Raw genomic sequence first — 18,837 nt, 5'->3', positions numbered from 1 at the left:
TAAAAATTCTAATAAAGCATTCCCTGAATTTTCTACCCCCTCTCCATGGTACATTTATTTGTTGTGGTGCTAAAAAGATCAGGCTTCCATCAATTGTATTCTTCCAAAGCTCTGTGTCAGTTTCCACCACATCTACCAAGTGGTCCTTAGATAATGTCACATTCAGTTTTTTTTATTATAGACTGTTATTGCAGCAACCAGGCCGGAGGGTCTGATACCCATACACAGAGGTCGGTTTGGTCATGGATGTGGTCTAAAAGCATTTGCTCCACGGTTGTGAACACTGTAATGTTGGCTGACATCACACACTGGGTGGGCAATCTTACCTTGAGGACAGTGAAGCAGATAAAAACAGCAGGAAATTCAAGTGTTTTTTTGGACAAAATGTTTAGACTGTTTGCCAACACTATCTTTGTCAAGACTTGAGAGACGAAGAGTCAGAGGTTACTTTATGCAAGAAAGTATTCATCAATGGCGCTCAATGATGGTGCAGACTTGCCATGATGTTAGTTAATGTTGCACACATTTTTAGTATTGGCCGAAATCTGTTGCAACAGAATATGACATTGTATCCAGTGCAGGGGTAATATACTATCAGATCGAATCTATCTGGCATACAATACAACATTCTGTTTAATATCACATTATTACATTCAATTATATATTTACAGTTGAAGTCACATGACATGTTGCAAGATGGGCCGATCATCCTGTTCGTCCCTTGTGCCTTTTAAGGTTCAGCTCATGCTAGAAAAAGAAGTACTTTGAATGGCGTGTTGTGTTAGTGAGTCTGAAGGCAGAAGCAAACCATCCTAGGGAGAGAGAGAGAGAGATGAGGTAATCATTAAATATGGTGATAGCGACACAGACAGTCTCTCCCAGAGAGGAAATAGCTAAAGCTGTTTGACCATCTGACAAGCAGTTCTGATGGAACAGCAGTCTCTGTAAATACTTTGTATTTTCACTGTAAATCTACTACATTGTTTTCTGGATGGACTTTCCCACCTTGGCTAATCTATACAACATACAAGTGCTTGGCCCTTAATGTGTTACTGAATGTCTCTCAGTAGGCCTGGAAAAACAAGGCCTCAATGACGTGTTGTTGCCTTAGCAAAGCATGCGCTGACTGAGTCCAGCTTCCTCCGTGGTAAAACCAACATACTTGGTATGCTTGTGGTAAGATATGCTCTCTCTCCTCTCAGTCTTTCCATCTTTCTTTCTCTTTCTGTCTGCCTCGCTCAGACCCTGTTTTGTTTTGCCCATTCCAGAGAGCGTGGCTCATTTTAATTCAGCTGCCAGGCTGATCACACATCAGCCTTGATAAGCTAAGTGGCCCTCAGCAGCAGCAATTGAAGGTCCTTTTACTCTTTTTTAATCACTCACTTGTTTGTCCCCTTGATAATCTTTTCTGCCTTACTTTTGTGTCTGTTTCCTCATTTGTTTTCTTGGTTTTGTTTTTCCTTTGCTCACAGATTTGTCTTATCTCAAGGTATTTTGATATGATTTTTTCCTCCTCCTCCTCTGCCCCATCCATTAAGCTCAGATTACCAGGGTTTTATCATGGTTTAAGTTGAAAATAAGCAAGGATGCCCCCCCCAAATAACCACTCTGCCATGATTTCATTTTTTTTCCTCTTCTCATCTTTAAGCAGATGCTTTGCCTTGCTCGGGTATAATTCCATAATCCCTAAATCTCAGCCATTTTTCATAAAGACTCATAGGAAACAATTGCGTGAGGGATGGGCCAAATTTAATCAGCAGCCTGTGAATGCAATTATCTTGGCGGAGGGGAGGCGTATGTTTGGGGGATGGGGGCCATGGCCAAGCCCCGGTGCCATCTACTATACCTCAGCAAAGATCTCGACAACATTTCTCCTTTAGAGTGGCACAGAGGAGAAAAAAAGGCTGTTGTTTCTAAGATTAGAACAATGATTCAATTGCTAAGTTTTGAATTAGCACGAAATGTTTTTGACGGCATTAATTCTATCAATACTAATCAAGTTCTGTGTTAATTTGTTGTGTCAAGAGCTACAATACATTTTTATATTAGATAGTTCAAGAAGTATATTACAGCTAATTCAGTTTGATCAGTACCTATTTCACTTTGATAATTAGTAATTAGCTGTAGTCCTGTACATGTCTAATGTCTACTTCCTTCAACTAACATCATATTGTTAATTCTTCTTCTGTCCCCTGTCATTTCTCTCATGTCCTCCTTTTCCATTTGTTTCATCCACAGCCCTTAGCCCTCTCAAGACAATGAATGTCTTTAGTCTATTTTTTAAAAACTTTTTTTATTCTCAGTGTTACTTAGTAGGTGTTCAATTCTATTGTTTTGTGTCGGTTTATTATTTTCCTTCGGAAATGTTTGCGCAAATGATAAATGGTGGAAACAGATTTTTCCCATTGATTGGAAAATGTGTGCAGTGCTGCCCAAGTAATGTGACCCCAATCAGCCCGATGGTTGCACTATAATTAAAGGTCAAAACTGAAAAGTCATAACAAATTATAAATAAACTATAATTTTCCTGCTATCAGGTGGAATCGTCTGGTAAGAGACACTATTACACTTTGTAAAAATAAATGTAGTCAACGATCTTTCATAAAAAAGTAACATGTTACAGTAATAGATTACTATTAGCAGTCACAAAGTAATATATTGCGTTACTTATAGGATTTCGGTAATGTTATCACAGTACCCTGTCAAGTAATGTGTTACTACACAAAATTCCCAAGCCGACTCTGAGCTGCACTGCCACTTCCAAGCATCTGGTGGGGGCCAGCTAGCACCGGGAGAGGTCGCTGGATCCTCCCACTTCACCTCGCCATCCAGCGAGGTGAAGCCCCCGGGCAGACTGTGCAGAAATATCTGTTAACCTCTCAATGGTTTCATGCCCTTTTGAACTCTCTCTTCAAAGTTCTTTTCAACTTTCCTTGAAGGTAGGCTACTCGTTGCTATTAGTGTTTTGCTGGTATTTAGCCACCCACTTTGGGCTGTATTCCCAAACAATCTGTGAAGACCCGACCCTGGCAGGGGCTCCTGAGTGACACTATTCAAGTGGTCTTCTGTACACCACACTTCTCAAATCCCGCCATTGGATGGAGATTCATTGCTGGGCTGAGGGTGGGAAATTAGTCGAATCCTGCTAAAATATTTAAGCGGCAGGTAGATTTCAGACACAAAGTAAGGATCCTACTAAATGGCTGGTGAATTTGAACATGTGTTTGTCAGTGTCTGGTAGATGTCATAATCCAAAATGTAGGGACAGATTAATGCCTATATTGTAAATATTAACATTAGTGTCAAGGGGCTTGCATTGCATTTGATTGTGTATGTACCACATACAGTACTTATTCTTTTCATTTTGCAGCCACTTGGTTCTCCTACTTGGTTCTGTGTAATGATTTGGTAATATATAAAACTTTAACTCTGGATTTTTGAGTTTATTTGATGTGCAGAAAGCCACACAGCAACTCTTTGGCATGGCACGGAATGCTGTGTTTTCCCCTTTGGCTAAAATTGTGCATGGCATAACACAAATCAGACTATAAATCAGAAACGCCATTACATAACTTGCACAGTGTGTCTCATAATAATGTTGAACAATGTGTCTTAAATGAAAATCGCTCATATAGAGGGTGCCATGAGTTCCAGGCATGTGCATGTGCATGTGCATGGGCCTTGTGCAAATTTGGCCATAAAGCAATGAGTTTGTTCAACCTCACAAAACGTAGTAGATATTTATGTTGAACTAAGTTTGTGAAATTATCATAAAATTGGCCAATAGGGGGCATAATGAGTCTTTTCGAAATGTGCTTACAGAATAGTATTTTTCTTGGGTTTTTATTTTGGAACTTGGCGTTCTAGAGAGGCTAAAGATTCTTTAAAGTGCAGTTCTAAAGAAATAAGTAAAATTAAACCTTTATTATATTTGTGATAATGCAAAAAAGGGAGATTTGACAGCTTTTTTTCACACCTAAACCACATTTGACCAGATCCAAGTCAAAACCTATAATCTTCTAATCATCTATGTTGGCCTGAACCCCAGATTCACTGCTTGCGGCTATATTTTTAAGTGCCTTTATTTGATGTTTCGCAACTTATTTTCCACCCAAACATTCAATGGGTATGGAAAAATATTTTGGAATTTGAATGAAAGAACAGGCCTTGGTTAGGCTAACAGTTTCAAATTCATTGTCCACTGTTTTTCTTTCAATTTTATTTTATTTTCATTAAGATGTAAGTCGATAAGTAAGTCAGTAAATTGATCACCCCAAAAAACGCGTACACGTGATGCTTCACACATGATGCTGCACGCTGCCACGACCACTCAGCCGTGAATGTCAGTTACCATGTTAAAATTAAATGTGTATTTAATGTTTGAGGTCCTTCCACATACAGGCCTCGCTGCATATGTATGGGCAGACACATACTGTACATACTGAACATATGTACTGAGAAATGTAACTGTGTCTGTGTGTTCCTCTTTGTTCAATCTTTAATATTCCCCTTTTTCTTCTCTTCCATTTTATTTCAATCTCCCAGCATGGTACCATTCAGTTGTTTTGGCTGTTGCTTCTCTCTCCATAAACCTTTGCCTTGTCCTCTCTTTCTTCAACCAACCCACCAATGTGAGACACACACACACACACACGCACGCACACACTCTGAACACACTGCCCACGCTGCTGCTCTTGACCGCAGTGTGTTCAGAGACAGTCAAATCCCAGCACTGCCATCTCTCTGGTGAACCTCTCGTGAAGCGCTTTTATGTAGTTGAATTAATGCAGTTGTTCTTTTCAGGTCAATAGTTAAACACATAAAAGTGCAATTACATTTGAATGGGTACCACCATTTCGCTTGGGGGCTGCGTTAACAGTGTTAAAATTGCATGTTGTTCCTGTGGGAGGTACTCCATCCGCTGACCTTTTGGGAGATATGATGTTTGTGACGCACGCCGAAATACATTTTACACTATAGAACTATTAAGGAATCTATTGGTTAATATGACACTAAATTGGACTCATTATATTCCCATATATGGAAAGAAACACACCTTATAAGAGAGCATTACTGTTGTCAGAGAGAAAAAGAGTTAGTGACACAGCCCACCTGAGCCTTGAAGTGTGTCTAATATGACACCAATTTCTCTTGCCTGTTGGATAAGGGTATGTCCTAGAGAAGAGAGACACAGTCTCTGTCTTTCAGCCTTACAAACTGTTAGTGACATTTCACTTTCATCCTGGTTGAGCTGTGAGATATTTTGTGACTAGGCACTAATTAAATAAAGCTTTTCAATCACTAAAAGAACATCAATGTTGTGTCATTAGTTGCTTGTGTATATATGCGTGTCAGGGCCAAACATGTCCACAAGCAGAGAAAAATGTTAAAGGTTCTGTATTCTGCACATTTTGAAGTTCATACTGGTATTTGGAGGTCCTACCAGAGCAGTTTTACATGGTTCAATGTTCAAAAAACACATTACTTACTTTATTACTACAGACAAGGCTGCTGCAACTGTTTTCAGCCTGTGCCTCAACGTCTTAGAAAAACAGAACACTCTACTGCTTTGTCCTTTTGTTCTCACATCTCCGTGTGACCAAAGGCTGGAGTAAGCAAGGAATAAACTGTCGTGGATTCAGGAAGTTTGCAGTGCCCGAGGACAGTCGGCCTACTGAAGGGCTGAAGGACGTCACCTGTCCAACACATCCTCTTATGACACCATAAGGGGAGCCAAATGTAAACTGAGCTTTTTTTTTACACATTTAGTGAAAGATGGAACAGGAGAGGAAGAAAGAGAATGGCCTTTTCTCACGGTTTAAGGGTGTCAAAGCATATTTGTGTTGAAAAGACTCTAAGAAGTGGATTTTGCATAAGTTAGTAGCTAGTTAGCAACTTTTTGCCATATATGGAAGCAAAATGCACACACACTGTCTTTACTCTCTTTTGCACCTGGATGGATCGATACACACACACACACACAGTAGCACCAAAAAAAACCACTTTTATTGGTGCTATGCTCTATGCACAGACATACAGATGTTCTTTCTCTTATCCTTTTTCCATTTCTATGCACACATAAATGTACAAGGTAAATTCATGCACTCATGCGAACACATTTCATTTTTCCCTGTCTTAAACCTACATGCAAGTACAGAAATACACGCACAAGCATTTCCTTGGGAACAGTGGGGACAGGAGGGCAAGGATGAAACTGTGCAGCAGCAGCAGCAGATGATGGATGGAAGGGGAGATCACCTATTTGTAGAGCAAAGGCAGAGATTTGCTGTCCTGACATCTCCTGTCGGCAACCGTGCACTCAGAGCACAGTGATTGACGCAGCGCTGTGTGGCAACACGAGCAGCGTCAGGAAACTCAAGAAATGTCTTCTCTTAAAGCTTATCGTTGGTTGTTCATCAATCTTGTTATTGGTTAGAGTTGGTGGGAGTGTGTGTGTTTCTTTTTTCAGGTGGAGGGCTTCTGGTGCATGGAGAGGCTGTGGCCTCTGGAGTGGATCTGTTTCATTCACTAATTTATCCTTCATCTTTTCAACCTTTGCAACCATATTTTCAACAGCCTTTCACAGTTTCTTCCCCTTTCCTCTTTCTTTCTCATTATTTTTTAGTCGCCATCATCTATCACGACAGATCAACAGACACTCTGATGGATGACGACAAAATTAAAATAGATGTCATTCATTCTCCCACCATCTAACATCCATCACTCCAAGTCATTTATTCATCATCTATCCAAACAGCATGTGCATTCTTGAATTTGCCCAATCATCCACTCAATCATTCTTTCATGTGTTCCTCTTGTGTTGTACAGGAAGTGGTCCCGTTCCATTTTTTTTTAGTTCCTTAATGCACTCTCTGTCAGCGTTGCCTTTTTAGCCTCTCTCTCAGAGCTAGACACTGATTTGCCTCTTTTCGTCTTCTAATGCTGGCTCTTTATTTGGGAAGAGTGCCATTACTGACCTGCAACATAGCTCTTATGATGAATGAAGCGTATTTGGAATTTAGACAAACTGCACATTACCAGTACAGTTAACATACAGTGGTTGCATGCTGTTTTATAGCAACACCAGGCTTCCTACTTGTCTGATTAATCTTATGTTTACGAGACACCTTCCTAGTACATGGTTTTCTCTTGCTTGCTTCTGAATCAGTCACGGATAAAGTGTCTTTCTCAAACAGTTCATAATAGAAGCTGCTGAAGGACGGGAGAGTCATGCTGACATTCCCCACCCACATTTCAGCGCTTGTAGGGATTTCTATTAGTGACCTTCTGGTTGCAAGATAAAGCAAAGTACTCAAGGTACTCAAGGCACATATAGTAATGGGGGCCTCTTTACTTCCAGCCCTGAACCGTGTGTGTGTGTGTGTGTTTTTTTTTTTTTTTGTACATTTATTTCTTTTCTTTTTTTTTGTTTGATCATGCCTCTGTCCTCGTGTAGACTGTATGTGCACATTCATGTCTTATTTTGGCATTTCTGCCAGTCTGTGTTTACAGTGCAGCCTAGCAACAACCTTAGCCTTACACTGCAGCTGGTGTGTACAACAGGATCAGCGTCCCAGCATTTAGCCTCTTTGACCCAGAATGCATCCTCATCTTCTCGCAGTGTTTCTCCCCTCTGTTCCACTGAGCTGATAGGAGCACTGAGCTGAAACCTGAGTTAAAGCTCTTGGAGTCAATAAGACAGTACAGTGGAGACCTATAGTAAAATCCTCAGTCCCACTGCTAGAGGAGGGGAGAAACTCCTCTGTCTTTCGGATTGAATACCTGTCTATCTGCTGTAATTGCCTGACTGTTTGAGTGTCTTACTGAATCTCTTGCTGCCTCTCTATCTTCCTAACTACTGTCCAGCTGACTGTGTTTGCTCTTACTTATCAAACCAGCATGTTTTTCTACACTCTTATGTGTATATATATATTTGTCTCTGGTAGATAATAAAAAGAGAGGCTAAAGTTGAAATATGGAGTGAATCTGTTTTCTGGTACGTATTGATGGTAGCAGCTCAGCACATGGATCTGCGTCAGTATACAAAAGAACACTTTTGGGGATATTCGATAACACAGTCCTCCAACACTGGAGCAAGTCAACCATTCATTATAGTGCTTCTGTTGTCCTACATATTTCTTCATTAAACAATTTGCCTAATGCTTATTAATTCTCTCTCACAAACTCATTAATATGCTTTTTTTCTGATCATTGGTTTGCTATTTGCCTCCCAGTCTTAATCAAACTTATTCCCACACTGCAATAAAGAAAAAAAATCACAACAAGCACTTACCATCAAAATAATTGCCTGCATACATTTGTTCTGCCTGCCTGAATTTCATATTGTTTTCCTCCAGTGACCATGCAGCCTCAAACTGAAGATTGGTGTGCCTTTTGAAGCCATACACTCATTCAGAGACACTTGGAGTTGCTCTCAGGACGAAGTGGGAGGGAAGAGGGTAGTTTGGAAACACAAGCTGTAGCTACTTGAACATTTTCTCTGCCCAGTAAACAATCAACAACAGGAGTTAACTATCAATCTCCCCCTGGCCACCAACCGCACATGCGCCAAATGTGCAAGACAAGCATTTACTTGTAATAAAGGGAAAGTCTGCACAAGCTTTGCATCGTATTGTAGGTATTATGCAATATCTGTTTGGTAATTATCCATATCATGGTGACAGAGACTGTGGGAAATATTGTAACTGTTCTGGGCAAAGCGCCAACATGGAGCCAATTAAACTGTTATCCTCCATCTTGAACTTTGTCATATCACATTGCAAATTAGAGTGTTGTGTGTGTAGCATATATCCAAATGCAGTGTGTGAGAAGCAGTAGAAGATGGTGAAGCCTCCTGCAAGGTGTTCAGGGTGAGTTGTTGTGACAGTGTTGAGCAGAGCGTGTTTTATTTTGTTTTAGTCTGTGTATACAAAGTGTTTGAGAGTGTGAATGCTGCTCACGTCCGGCTTGGAATTGTGGAAACACCTTGTCTCACTTGTGTACCACACATAAGAATACTGGCAGCTCTTTTTGGCTAAGTTACTTATTAAGCTCAACTCTTTAGTTTTCATTTCCTGGTTAGATTCGATAAAAAACTGTGGTTGTAGCAGCGTGGTCTGCTGATGTGTATGGCTCAAGTTTGCAGCTGCGAGGACACATTTCTGTCCTTAGTCACTTAGGAATATTCAATGCTGCAATACAGTGGGTGTATATATATATATAGTTTACAAAGGCTAATTGTTGTTTAAGTTTCACTGTGATATGTTTGGAAGAGTTTGATCAATAAAGTTGAGAAGATATACACTTTATTTATCAAGAATAAATCACATTGTCACAATCATTTCATGAGAAGAGGTAAAAAACATTTTATTCCAACTTTATGGGCAACAGTGTATAATAAGAATTAAATGATTGTGTTCCAATCATTTCAAAACTGCCTCTTTTTGCCTCACCACATGGTGAAGACCACATGTTTAACTATGGACTCCATTCCCCAGTGTCCCCAAGTTTCACAGATAGGTGTGAAATCACCCCTGGACCCAGCTCCACAGCCACCATTGGCCAGAGTGGGACATGTGATTTTACGACCTCAGGCCAACAAAACCAAGTCACCCCCACTGAACTCCCTCTTTTTTCCCACATCTCTCCTGAAGAGGAGAGACCAGCTCTTTCCACATCTCTCCCAAGGAGGAAAGACCTCTTTCCCCTCGTCTCTCCTGAAGAGGAGAGACCAGCTCTCAACTGAGCTAAGCTCTGCCTCAGTGTCGCCTGTACAAGAGCAGCCACCTCCTTCATGGTAGCGACACAAGGTCCTGCCTGAACTAAGCAGATCACCGCCAGCAGGTACGACCCAGAGTCTGCCAGCTGATAACCAGAGCAACAGGAGCACACCAGCAAGTTAGCATCAAGCTGCTAACTAGCCAGGAACAAAGGAGCGACCGGATCCTCCAGCCTGTAACCACACAGCAAAGGACACAGAGACCCTTTTCTCCAGCAACGAGCTGAGAAAACCGCTCACCTCAAGATAGTATAGTAAGATATGCTAGTCATAGACACATAGTTAGATTGATTTTGTTCTGTTTAATAAATGTTTTAATACCTGCTGTCTCCTTTAATGTTGTACAAGGGTGAATACTGCCAACCTCTGATCCTTCAGCTAGCTATCAATGTGGTAATTTTGGTAGTAATTATTAAATTAATTATAAAACATAATTCCAAATTGATAGTTTAGTATTTTTATGAGACTAAATCAATTAAAACGGATATCTTTTCCTCGTTTTCCGAGGTGGTGCCCCAATTGAGGTGGACTTTATTCAAAGTTCCATTAATTTTAATAATTATTAATTATCTTTGATAATTATTAATTATTTTTGTTAGCCAAATTGAACTTACCACTTGTTAAACCCCAACATTGTTAAGTGTGTCTTTATGCAGTCCCAGGCATTCATCTATTTATTCAAAAATTACATTAATTTATAAAGAAATTCAAACTTGTACCTGTGTGAAATGTGGCTAAATATATCTGTTGTGGCAATCAGAGAACCTGGTGCTGTCTAGTGTCGGTAAGATGGCAATGAAACACAAAATATCTGTCTTGATCTCTATTCCTAAGAATTCTTTATTGCTTGCGAGCAAGAGTCACCACATATGCATAGAGAGAGACTGACTAAACAGACAGGTTACATTGCACTTATACTGTAACACAAACAGGTCACACAACTGTTTCACTTAAATATCAATAAGCCCATCCACAATTACAATGATGTTTCACAGCAATGACTCTTAGATTATTAACACACAACACAATTAGCACAACAATTTCCATGTCATGTCTTGGGTATGTTTATTCCTAGATATGATATTTTTTTTCCAATCCAAACAGCCAGTATGAAGGTGAATGCCCTGAGGATGTATTTGTATCTTGCTTAGCCAGGGTTGAGATGTCCTGCTGGTGTTTTTGTCATAATAACTGCTTTGCTTTGTCTGTTGGTTTGTCCATTGCCCCACTTTGCCAGCAGCATCCCATTGTGTAAACAATTTGAATTTGAGACACGGCCTGCTCCTAGCCGAGCGATATCCCTCCTGTGGTGAGAGGCAGGATTAATTTCTTTCCCTAACTCCCACCCCACATGCAGAAAGATAGAGGGGCAAAGCTGAAACTGGGGGATGGGGGCTCATGTAGGTAATACCACCGCCACCTATTATCCAAGGAGTATCATTTAATCAGGCCTTTGTGGGACGATATTGTATTTGGCTGTTTCTGTGCGGCGCTGGCGGGGTGCCTCGTGTGTGATTATGTGTCTCATCGGTTTCAGCCCTGTGTCAGTAATCTGTTTGTAGGGAGATAGAGAACACACGAGCTCTGTAAATAATGCAAATCTGCTACTGGGCTTCACTCCGTCTTTCTTTTCTGCCATCCGTCTCTCTGTGGCTTTCTTCCATCTTTATTTGTCTCTCTTCTTTTCTCTTTCCCACTCTTTCTCTCTCACATAAAAGTCAGGATTAGGCATTCACTAAACTCCTGCACAACAATAATCGGAACCACCCTCCGTATCCAATCATTTAGCAGACAGTGCGAGTGTGTATGTGTGCACGGGTGTGTGTGTGTGTGGCGAAAGAAATCAATCCTCGGACAATCATTGGTTCGACATGGCAGTGTATATTATGATGGTGAGATACAGTGCATTGCTTTTCCCCCCTCTACCTTAATATATAAATTTACAAACTTGTTAGGGCTGCTGTCCCTTACTGGGACTTAAATCCCAGATGCATTTTGTTTTTTTGATGTTAGTGAGGCATAATTGATTCTGTCTGCTCTCAGCATGGGAAGAAAAAACTGAGAAAAACAAAATGGGAAAAGACCAGAGGTAGTAATAACAGCAATATGGCACAGCTTTGTCCTGGCTGTCTCACAACGCACAACAACATTCATTAGATGTGTGTGTCCTCAAGATCAAACCCCAATTCTGTGCTTGCCCTGAGATGGAAAGAAATTGATAACGTGCCGATCCAATTTAGCCCTTAAGTATGTTACTAATTTTGACTTGAAAATGAAGTGTCTGTGCATGCAGTGATTAATTATGAAATGATGAGTGAAAAAAACTGGCGATTTAAGGAACAAATCAGCAGCCTGGCAGCGGGGTTGCTGAATTAGTTGCATCCTCCAGGCAGAAACCGTTTTGTATCGGGAAAGCCCTGTGTGCAGCTGTGTTGTGTTGACTGTGTGCTCTCTCTCTTCTCCACAGAGATCCTGAGTGGAGGTGTATATGTTGACCAGAACAAGTTCCTATGTCATGCAGACACAATCCATTGGCAGGACATTGTCAAAAATCCACGAGTCCATCCTGTGGTGGTGCCCACCAACAGCAGTGTCACATGTAAGTAATCCAACAAGCACAAGTGTCAAAGACAAGAAGATTTGATTTGACTGTAATCTTTATTTGCAGGAATGTTCTACTGAGAGCACCATTGCTCCACACTCAAACATTTGTACTGAATCACACGTGGAAGCTTCACAATGTAACATTCTAATCTGCTGGAAACTGAGCAACAGATGAAGTGCTGCTTCAATACTCAATAGCATTGCACTTCTGTAACATTGTCAGACTCGCCATAGATGATTCCAATGGTTTTAAAAACCATTGGAATCAATATAATTGATATAGCAGAACCAGAAATATCATCTTTTTTGTTCCATGCCTTTGTCTTCCTTGTCAAAATCTGTCAAGGATGCAACATCACTTAAGGCAACTTATCAGACTGAGCAGTTCTGGGGCCCAAAAAACCTTTTTTCACATATGCAGTAGTTCTTCCTACGACCTGTAAACATTTCTTTGTCAGTCCAGTTTGCTTTACATTGTCTTGCTCAAAAGCGCTTCAGCAGTGGTAATTGCCGATCTTGGTATTAATCCTGTGACCGTTTTTCACATTAGTTGTACCAAGTGGATCTTTTTGTTTGCAAAAGCTTGAAACTTGCCCACATTTCCTATATTACTAATGCACTTAATAAACCACAAAAGTAGTGTTGCTAAATTTTGTATTTGTTTTATTGTTACATTTAGCTGGTTAACTGATGCACAGCTTTCCAGGAGATGTTGATATCTTCCAAACACTTTGAAATTCCGCCAGCTTTATGCCAGTTCAAGCTGATAACATTTTCTTATTTTCACCTACATGGAACTTAATTTCTTCATGTTAAACGTAGATAAATGTGGCAGTGTACTTTGCTCACATTTGGAAGCCTTCCATAAAGCAGCTCTGGCTTGGTAAGTTTAGACAAGGAAAATGGTCCAAAGGAGACCCCGCATTTTAACCCTCTCCATTCACGATGTGTGACTTATGAGCAGCAAAACATTATCATCACAGAATTACCCCTTGACCCCATTCTGTCACTCTACTTAACATAACAATCCACAATGACTGCTGGCTCACGTCATATTAACGCCCCACTGTAGCCGGCTGGAAGACATGTTAATAAATGCTTAGACTTATAAAGGGATTTCTTAGGGTAAAATAAACATACTTAATCTGTCACAGGGTAGGGGGTGGTGGATGATGTTGCCTGTCAATGAAGTTAAGATGCATTAAGTCACCTCCTCTGACCATTTTCTGTTCATTCACTGACCTCTTAATACACTCTTCACTTGTTATTAATTTAGTGCTCAAGCTGTTTGACATTTAAATCTGCTGTTATTTTTTTCCTGTCTGTCTTTAAGCTGTCTTGTCTCGTTTGTCTATGGATACAAAATTACATAATAGAATACATTATAGTTATAGAACAAAAACAAAAGTTGGTCTTTGCATATGTCTTTGGATTTCCTCCCACAGCCCTCACTGAAGGCTTCAAATGCAGATTAAGAGCTCCAAGCATTGATATTCTGCTCGATCACCATCCTTTCTGCAGCCCTTTTAGCCCTGGATCAACCCTTACTCCAGTGCAAGTTCTCTACTCTGCCAAAAGATCAAGGATCTCCAAACCTGTAATCCACAATTAAGAACATAATCACCATGTTATTGTTTGGGAAGACATAAGTTTGACGTTGTTATTACTTGTGAGTTATTTATGCCGTGGTTTATTGGTCAGTCATTTTTTAATCCCAGGTCTGTTGATTCAGTTAAAAAACTCTGTCTTTAGCCCATCATCAGCCCTGGTATGCAGCATTCATGACATTTTAACCTTCGGGAGGTGTTTTAAGGAAACCATAAAAGATTATGGTGCAGGAAGAGGGGTGGGACAGGTTTATTCTAGGTCACTGAGAATTTATAAGTTGAGATAGTGAAGACCTTGGACACTAAATGAAAACTCTTTGGCTTGACTTCACAGGGCACCAGGCTCAGAGGAGAACTGAGATATAACTAAGTGCAGCGGAGGCTCTGCAAACTTGGCACTGTCACACAACCACTTTTGGCTGGCTGGCTGGCATTTGTATTATTATCTTGTTTGTATGCTGTTTTTCATACAGCCAAGGCGCTCGACCTCTTTCTCGTGTCTCAAAGTGCCAGTTTGAGGGGAACAGGCTGGAAAAGAGACAAAGAGAGAGGTGGATGGACATTAGAGAACCACACAGGACTGATGAATCAGCGAGAATTGAGGATGATAGAGATAAAATGTGTGGTGGAGAGGGGCACCGACAAGGAAGAGGAGCAGGGCAGAGGATGGAGAGGCTCGTGTTGGGGAATAGAGTCAATCTCAATGCTAATAGCTCTCATCTAGAGAGGCTGATGCACATAGGACAGCACTTCTGCACTTATCCAGGCTCACTTCCCCCGCAGTCAATTACCAGACAGTCAATTAAGTCCTCCAAAAAAAAAACAGAAAGCCACTGGCTAAAGCTCTCAGGGTATGATTCTGCTCTCTGCTGCTTTACTGCTTTTATCTCAACCTTATGTGTGCTGGTGACATGCTGGACTGATTGAGAGTGGAGTGACATAAAGAATTGTCTTCGTTTCACAAAACAACCTGTGCCAAGGTTATTGAAGTTTTTATGACGGGAGCAGCATGTACCAGTCAGGGGAGATGATGTGTCGTTGCTAAAACACTGCAAGTTCCACCAACTTTCTTACACGACGATAAAAATATCTGGAAAATACATGGTTACAGTTTAGTTGAAGTGAATGTTGAAAAAGTACAATCCTTATAATTTGTAATTGTAAGGGTAGAAAGAATTATTTAAATGTAATCAGTTAATAAATATGTCATCAGTATGATTATATAATGAACTATACACCAGTCCTGTGAATTACCTACTTTTCTTGCGGGTTGTGTTTATTATGTCAGATTGTAATTACAATGAATATCAAGCACTAACAAAGGCGTTGTTCTTGAAATACAAAGCTTCATTATAATTGCATGTCAAGAACAATGCCTTTATGCAGAGAAAATGCCACACACGCACACACACACACACACACATGTATGTGAGCCAAAGGAACTGCCACAGCCTCACTCACTGTTTGAATCAATTTGGGCTTCAGCTGAGTGCTTGACGGCAGACAGACTCAGCTAACCATTTCCAGCTCATTTTAAGCTTCAGCTAATATGGATTTAAAAAAACTGATAGTGATCGTTTACTGTTATCAAGTGACTATTAGAAATGCCACTCACCCCTTTCCTTGAACTTTTGCGCAGGTCAGAAGTGTCATCGTTCCTGTAATGGTCGTTGCTGGGGACCCACAAACAGCCAGTGTCAAAGCTGTAAGTACGTTATTATTATTAGCTGAAAGCATACCACATGAGCTTTTAGTGGCTTCCTCTCAACAACTACAGTTTTATAAATGCTGTAGGTCAGAAATGGCATTCAGTATGCTTGTGAATGTAGCCACTAGCATTATCCAATTTGCCAAACCTTATTTAGTTGCCTTGCCTCAGAAAGGCAGTCATTCATATGCCCTTTATGATTAATGGGTAGGACTATGATCACTTAAAGACAAATGTTGATTTTTAACTGCCACTAAAAGCATATTGTATTTAGTTTTATTCTGATCTGTTCTGACAAATCCCATCCAGAAATGTCATATCTGTCATCATAACTGAAGCTGCAGTATGCAACACAGAGATGAGATCAAATGACAGCCATGGTTTTCCCTTCAAATGATTTTATCTATTCCCCAATTAAACAGAAAAAGTCAAGGTCAACTAAAATCATGCACAGGCACAAGGGGAAAAAAGCCAATATTAAGTTCTGTTCATCTATTAATAGGAGCTTGATCATCTGATTATTTGGGCCTCATTAATTATAGGGTTTCTGTAACTGCAATATCTAAATGAAGAGGGATTCATATGGGATTTTATAACCCAGCACAATTTTTAATCCACAGGACTCCACTTTGAAAGCATAAAATGAGGATATCCCGCTGATTCTGCAACATTTGTACACAAAATTAAATAAAACATTAGTTCAGGCAGAGCACTGAAGTTGCGCTTGTATTGGTTGATTTGCATCAGCTGTTTGCAATAGGCTTTGCTGTGATTGGCTCATTCGCAGCTGTGTGGCAGGTGTCAAGCAGTCATACTCATGTGGGTTGACAGCGCAGACATCATAAGCTCAGACTTGTCTCTGTTACTTCTGATCATACCAATGCTATTTGCTACCAAAGCTCCCTCCACCACCCCAACCTCCTTCTTAAGTGGTAGCTCTTGATTTAACTTTTTTCTAGTTGCTGCTTGGATTTATTGAGCACCGTCTCCCTTTGTAACTATTTCACTATAAATGGTCAGTTCCTTGTAGTGTTCGTGACTTGAATGTTACCCTAATCCTTGTATTAACATTTACTGGTCATCTGCTGCATTAGCACCCTTTGTCGGATTGCAACATTGCTGGTACTTTCCTAAATAAAAGTCTTGTGTTTCCTGGGTTAAAGCTATCTCTTGTAAATAATCGTCTGTAGGATCTCTACCATCAAAAGGTACATGCTTTGTTTACCCGTCCATCTACCCACACCTTTTCCCAAGGAGGTTTTGCAGCTCTAGTGACATCACATTACTTGTGCTCTTGCTTTTGAGCAAATTAAAGGTCTGACTTGATATTGCTACAAGAGAAAGAATTGGATCTAAGTATTAATCTTTTTCAGGGGGGCCTACATGTATATTGAATATCCAATATACTGCTGAGTAATATAAACTAAATGACTACGCTTCGGTTAATGTATTTAATGGACTATCTCTAATACTGCTATCCTTCCACATTTGTTAGTTTCTAACTCCTTTCTATCTTAGTATCACTCAACATGGTGTAACAGATAATGCCGAAGTGGCAGAGAGGAAAACTGTCACTCACGCTTAGACATGTATTACACAGAGCAGTGAATGATCCATGACACACCACCACTTTAAAGTTTCTCCATTTTGGAGCCTTTGATTAGTAAACGGACCAACAGCACAACCTGCTAAAAGCAATGTTCATAATGAATCTGCTGTCACACATACTAGCGCTTTGTCTGTACAGATGTCCATCCACCTATTTTCCATCATCCCTCCATCTGTGCCTAACACACCACTGCAAACACACGCCGGCAGGGAAGCTTGATCTTTAATACAACCGCACACACATATAAATGCAGACAAAAAAGCACTCACACATTTTTTTACTTTCTCCATCAAATATCTCTTTGTTTCTCTGCCTCCTCTCCAAGTTGGATTGCACTACCCACGCCATCAATTTCCTCTTTCTTTCCATCACAGCACGCAGACCACTTCATCTATGCCTTCCAACCCTGGCATGTCTCATCGTATTTGTTCTGCGGTAGCGATCTCATTAAGATAATGAGGAATGAACTGTTTGACCAGGACCTGTTAACAACACGTCACAGACCAGCCCCTGATAAGCCCTGGCCCTGTCTGTCTGCTTCCTTTTAGCCGTTATAGCTATCTCTACATCTTCATCCATATATGGATGTCATGATTCAACCTTATTCTGCCTTTTTTATCATATTTAATTTTATCGTCCTAAAATACATGGAATAAATGTAAAAATATCAAATGAAAAATTACTTCTCATGAATAATTATCCCACCGTCTCAAAATCAACAATAAACAGCAGCTTTTGGTGTCAGTGTCTTAGGTGGAAAGTGAAGACACTGAAGAACTCATGACAACTCTCTGCACTGAGAATCACAGATATATAACATTGTTTAAAACTGTAAAAAGGACGTGTGTTAAGAAGTTTCCCGTTAGATAGAAGAGCGAGTCTAAAGTGTCTACGTCAATGTGATTAGAGTCTTCACTGATCAGGATCATTGCTTAAGCTTTCAGATAAACATGTTGCCTTTAAACTGGGTCATAGTCACCATGTTCACAATATGTCCGTATGAACAGAAAAAATACACACAGTGAGATTAACATGGCAAATCAATCTGCAACTCTTATATGATCTGGACAGCAAGGAGAAGTCTTGCTGTCTCATTAGTATCAGATGAACAGAATACTTGTATGGTAGATTTCAATATCTGTATTTTGGTCATTCACAAAGAACAGTGGCTGATCAGCTTGACTTCGTAGATTGCAATGGATTCCAATTATGGCAATGATGAAAGAATAATCTACTTCTCCACTGTCCATCAGTTCATTCATTATGTTCCTGTAAGGGGGGGGGAGAAAAAGGGATTAAAAGCAAAGAAAAAGAAAGGACTTTGGTTGGATGATTGACAATATACAGATAGGGGGCCTGTGACTTTAAGAATTAGTGGTCACTGCTGCAGTGGTCACTTTGCGCCCTCTACATCTCAGTGAAATTTACATAAACTTTAACACAAATTTCACAGCGGAATACATAGTGTTTTCACTGCAAAAAAAAAAAATCCCATCTTTATTTATGAAGTTCTTTTGGAAACCAGATGTGA

At 40.2% G+C, this 18,837-nt stretch overlaps 1 protein-coding gene across 1 annotated transcript in view; it reads left to right on the top strand.

The window, feature by feature from the left end:
* Positions 1 to 18,837, top strand: part of LOC139208938 (receptor tyrosine-protein kinase erbB-4-like) — a 282,441-nt gene that overhangs the window by 172,851 nt on the left and 90,753 nt on the right. The window contains exons 4-5 of the mRNA XM_070838735.1: positions 12,246 to 12,377; positions 15,629 to 15,694. Coding sequence (XP_070694836.1) covers positions 12,246 to 12,377; positions 15,629 to 15,694 — 198 coding nt within the window. The remainder of the gene's footprint in view (positions 1 to 12,245; positions 12,378 to 15,628; positions 15,695 to 18,837) is intronic.

Source organism: Pempheris klunzingeri, chromosome 10 (genome assembly GCF_042242105.1).
Source record: "Pempheris klunzingeri isolate RE-2024b chromosome 10, fPemKlu1.hap1, whole genome shotgun sequence".
NCBI classification, from domain to species: Eukaryota; Metazoa; Chordata; class Actinopteri; order Acropomatiformes; family Pempheridae; genus Pempheris; species Pempheris klunzingeri.
The sequence above is the reverse complement of the archived record's forward strand: the minus strand, read 5'-3'. Positions and strand labels throughout refer to the sequence as shown.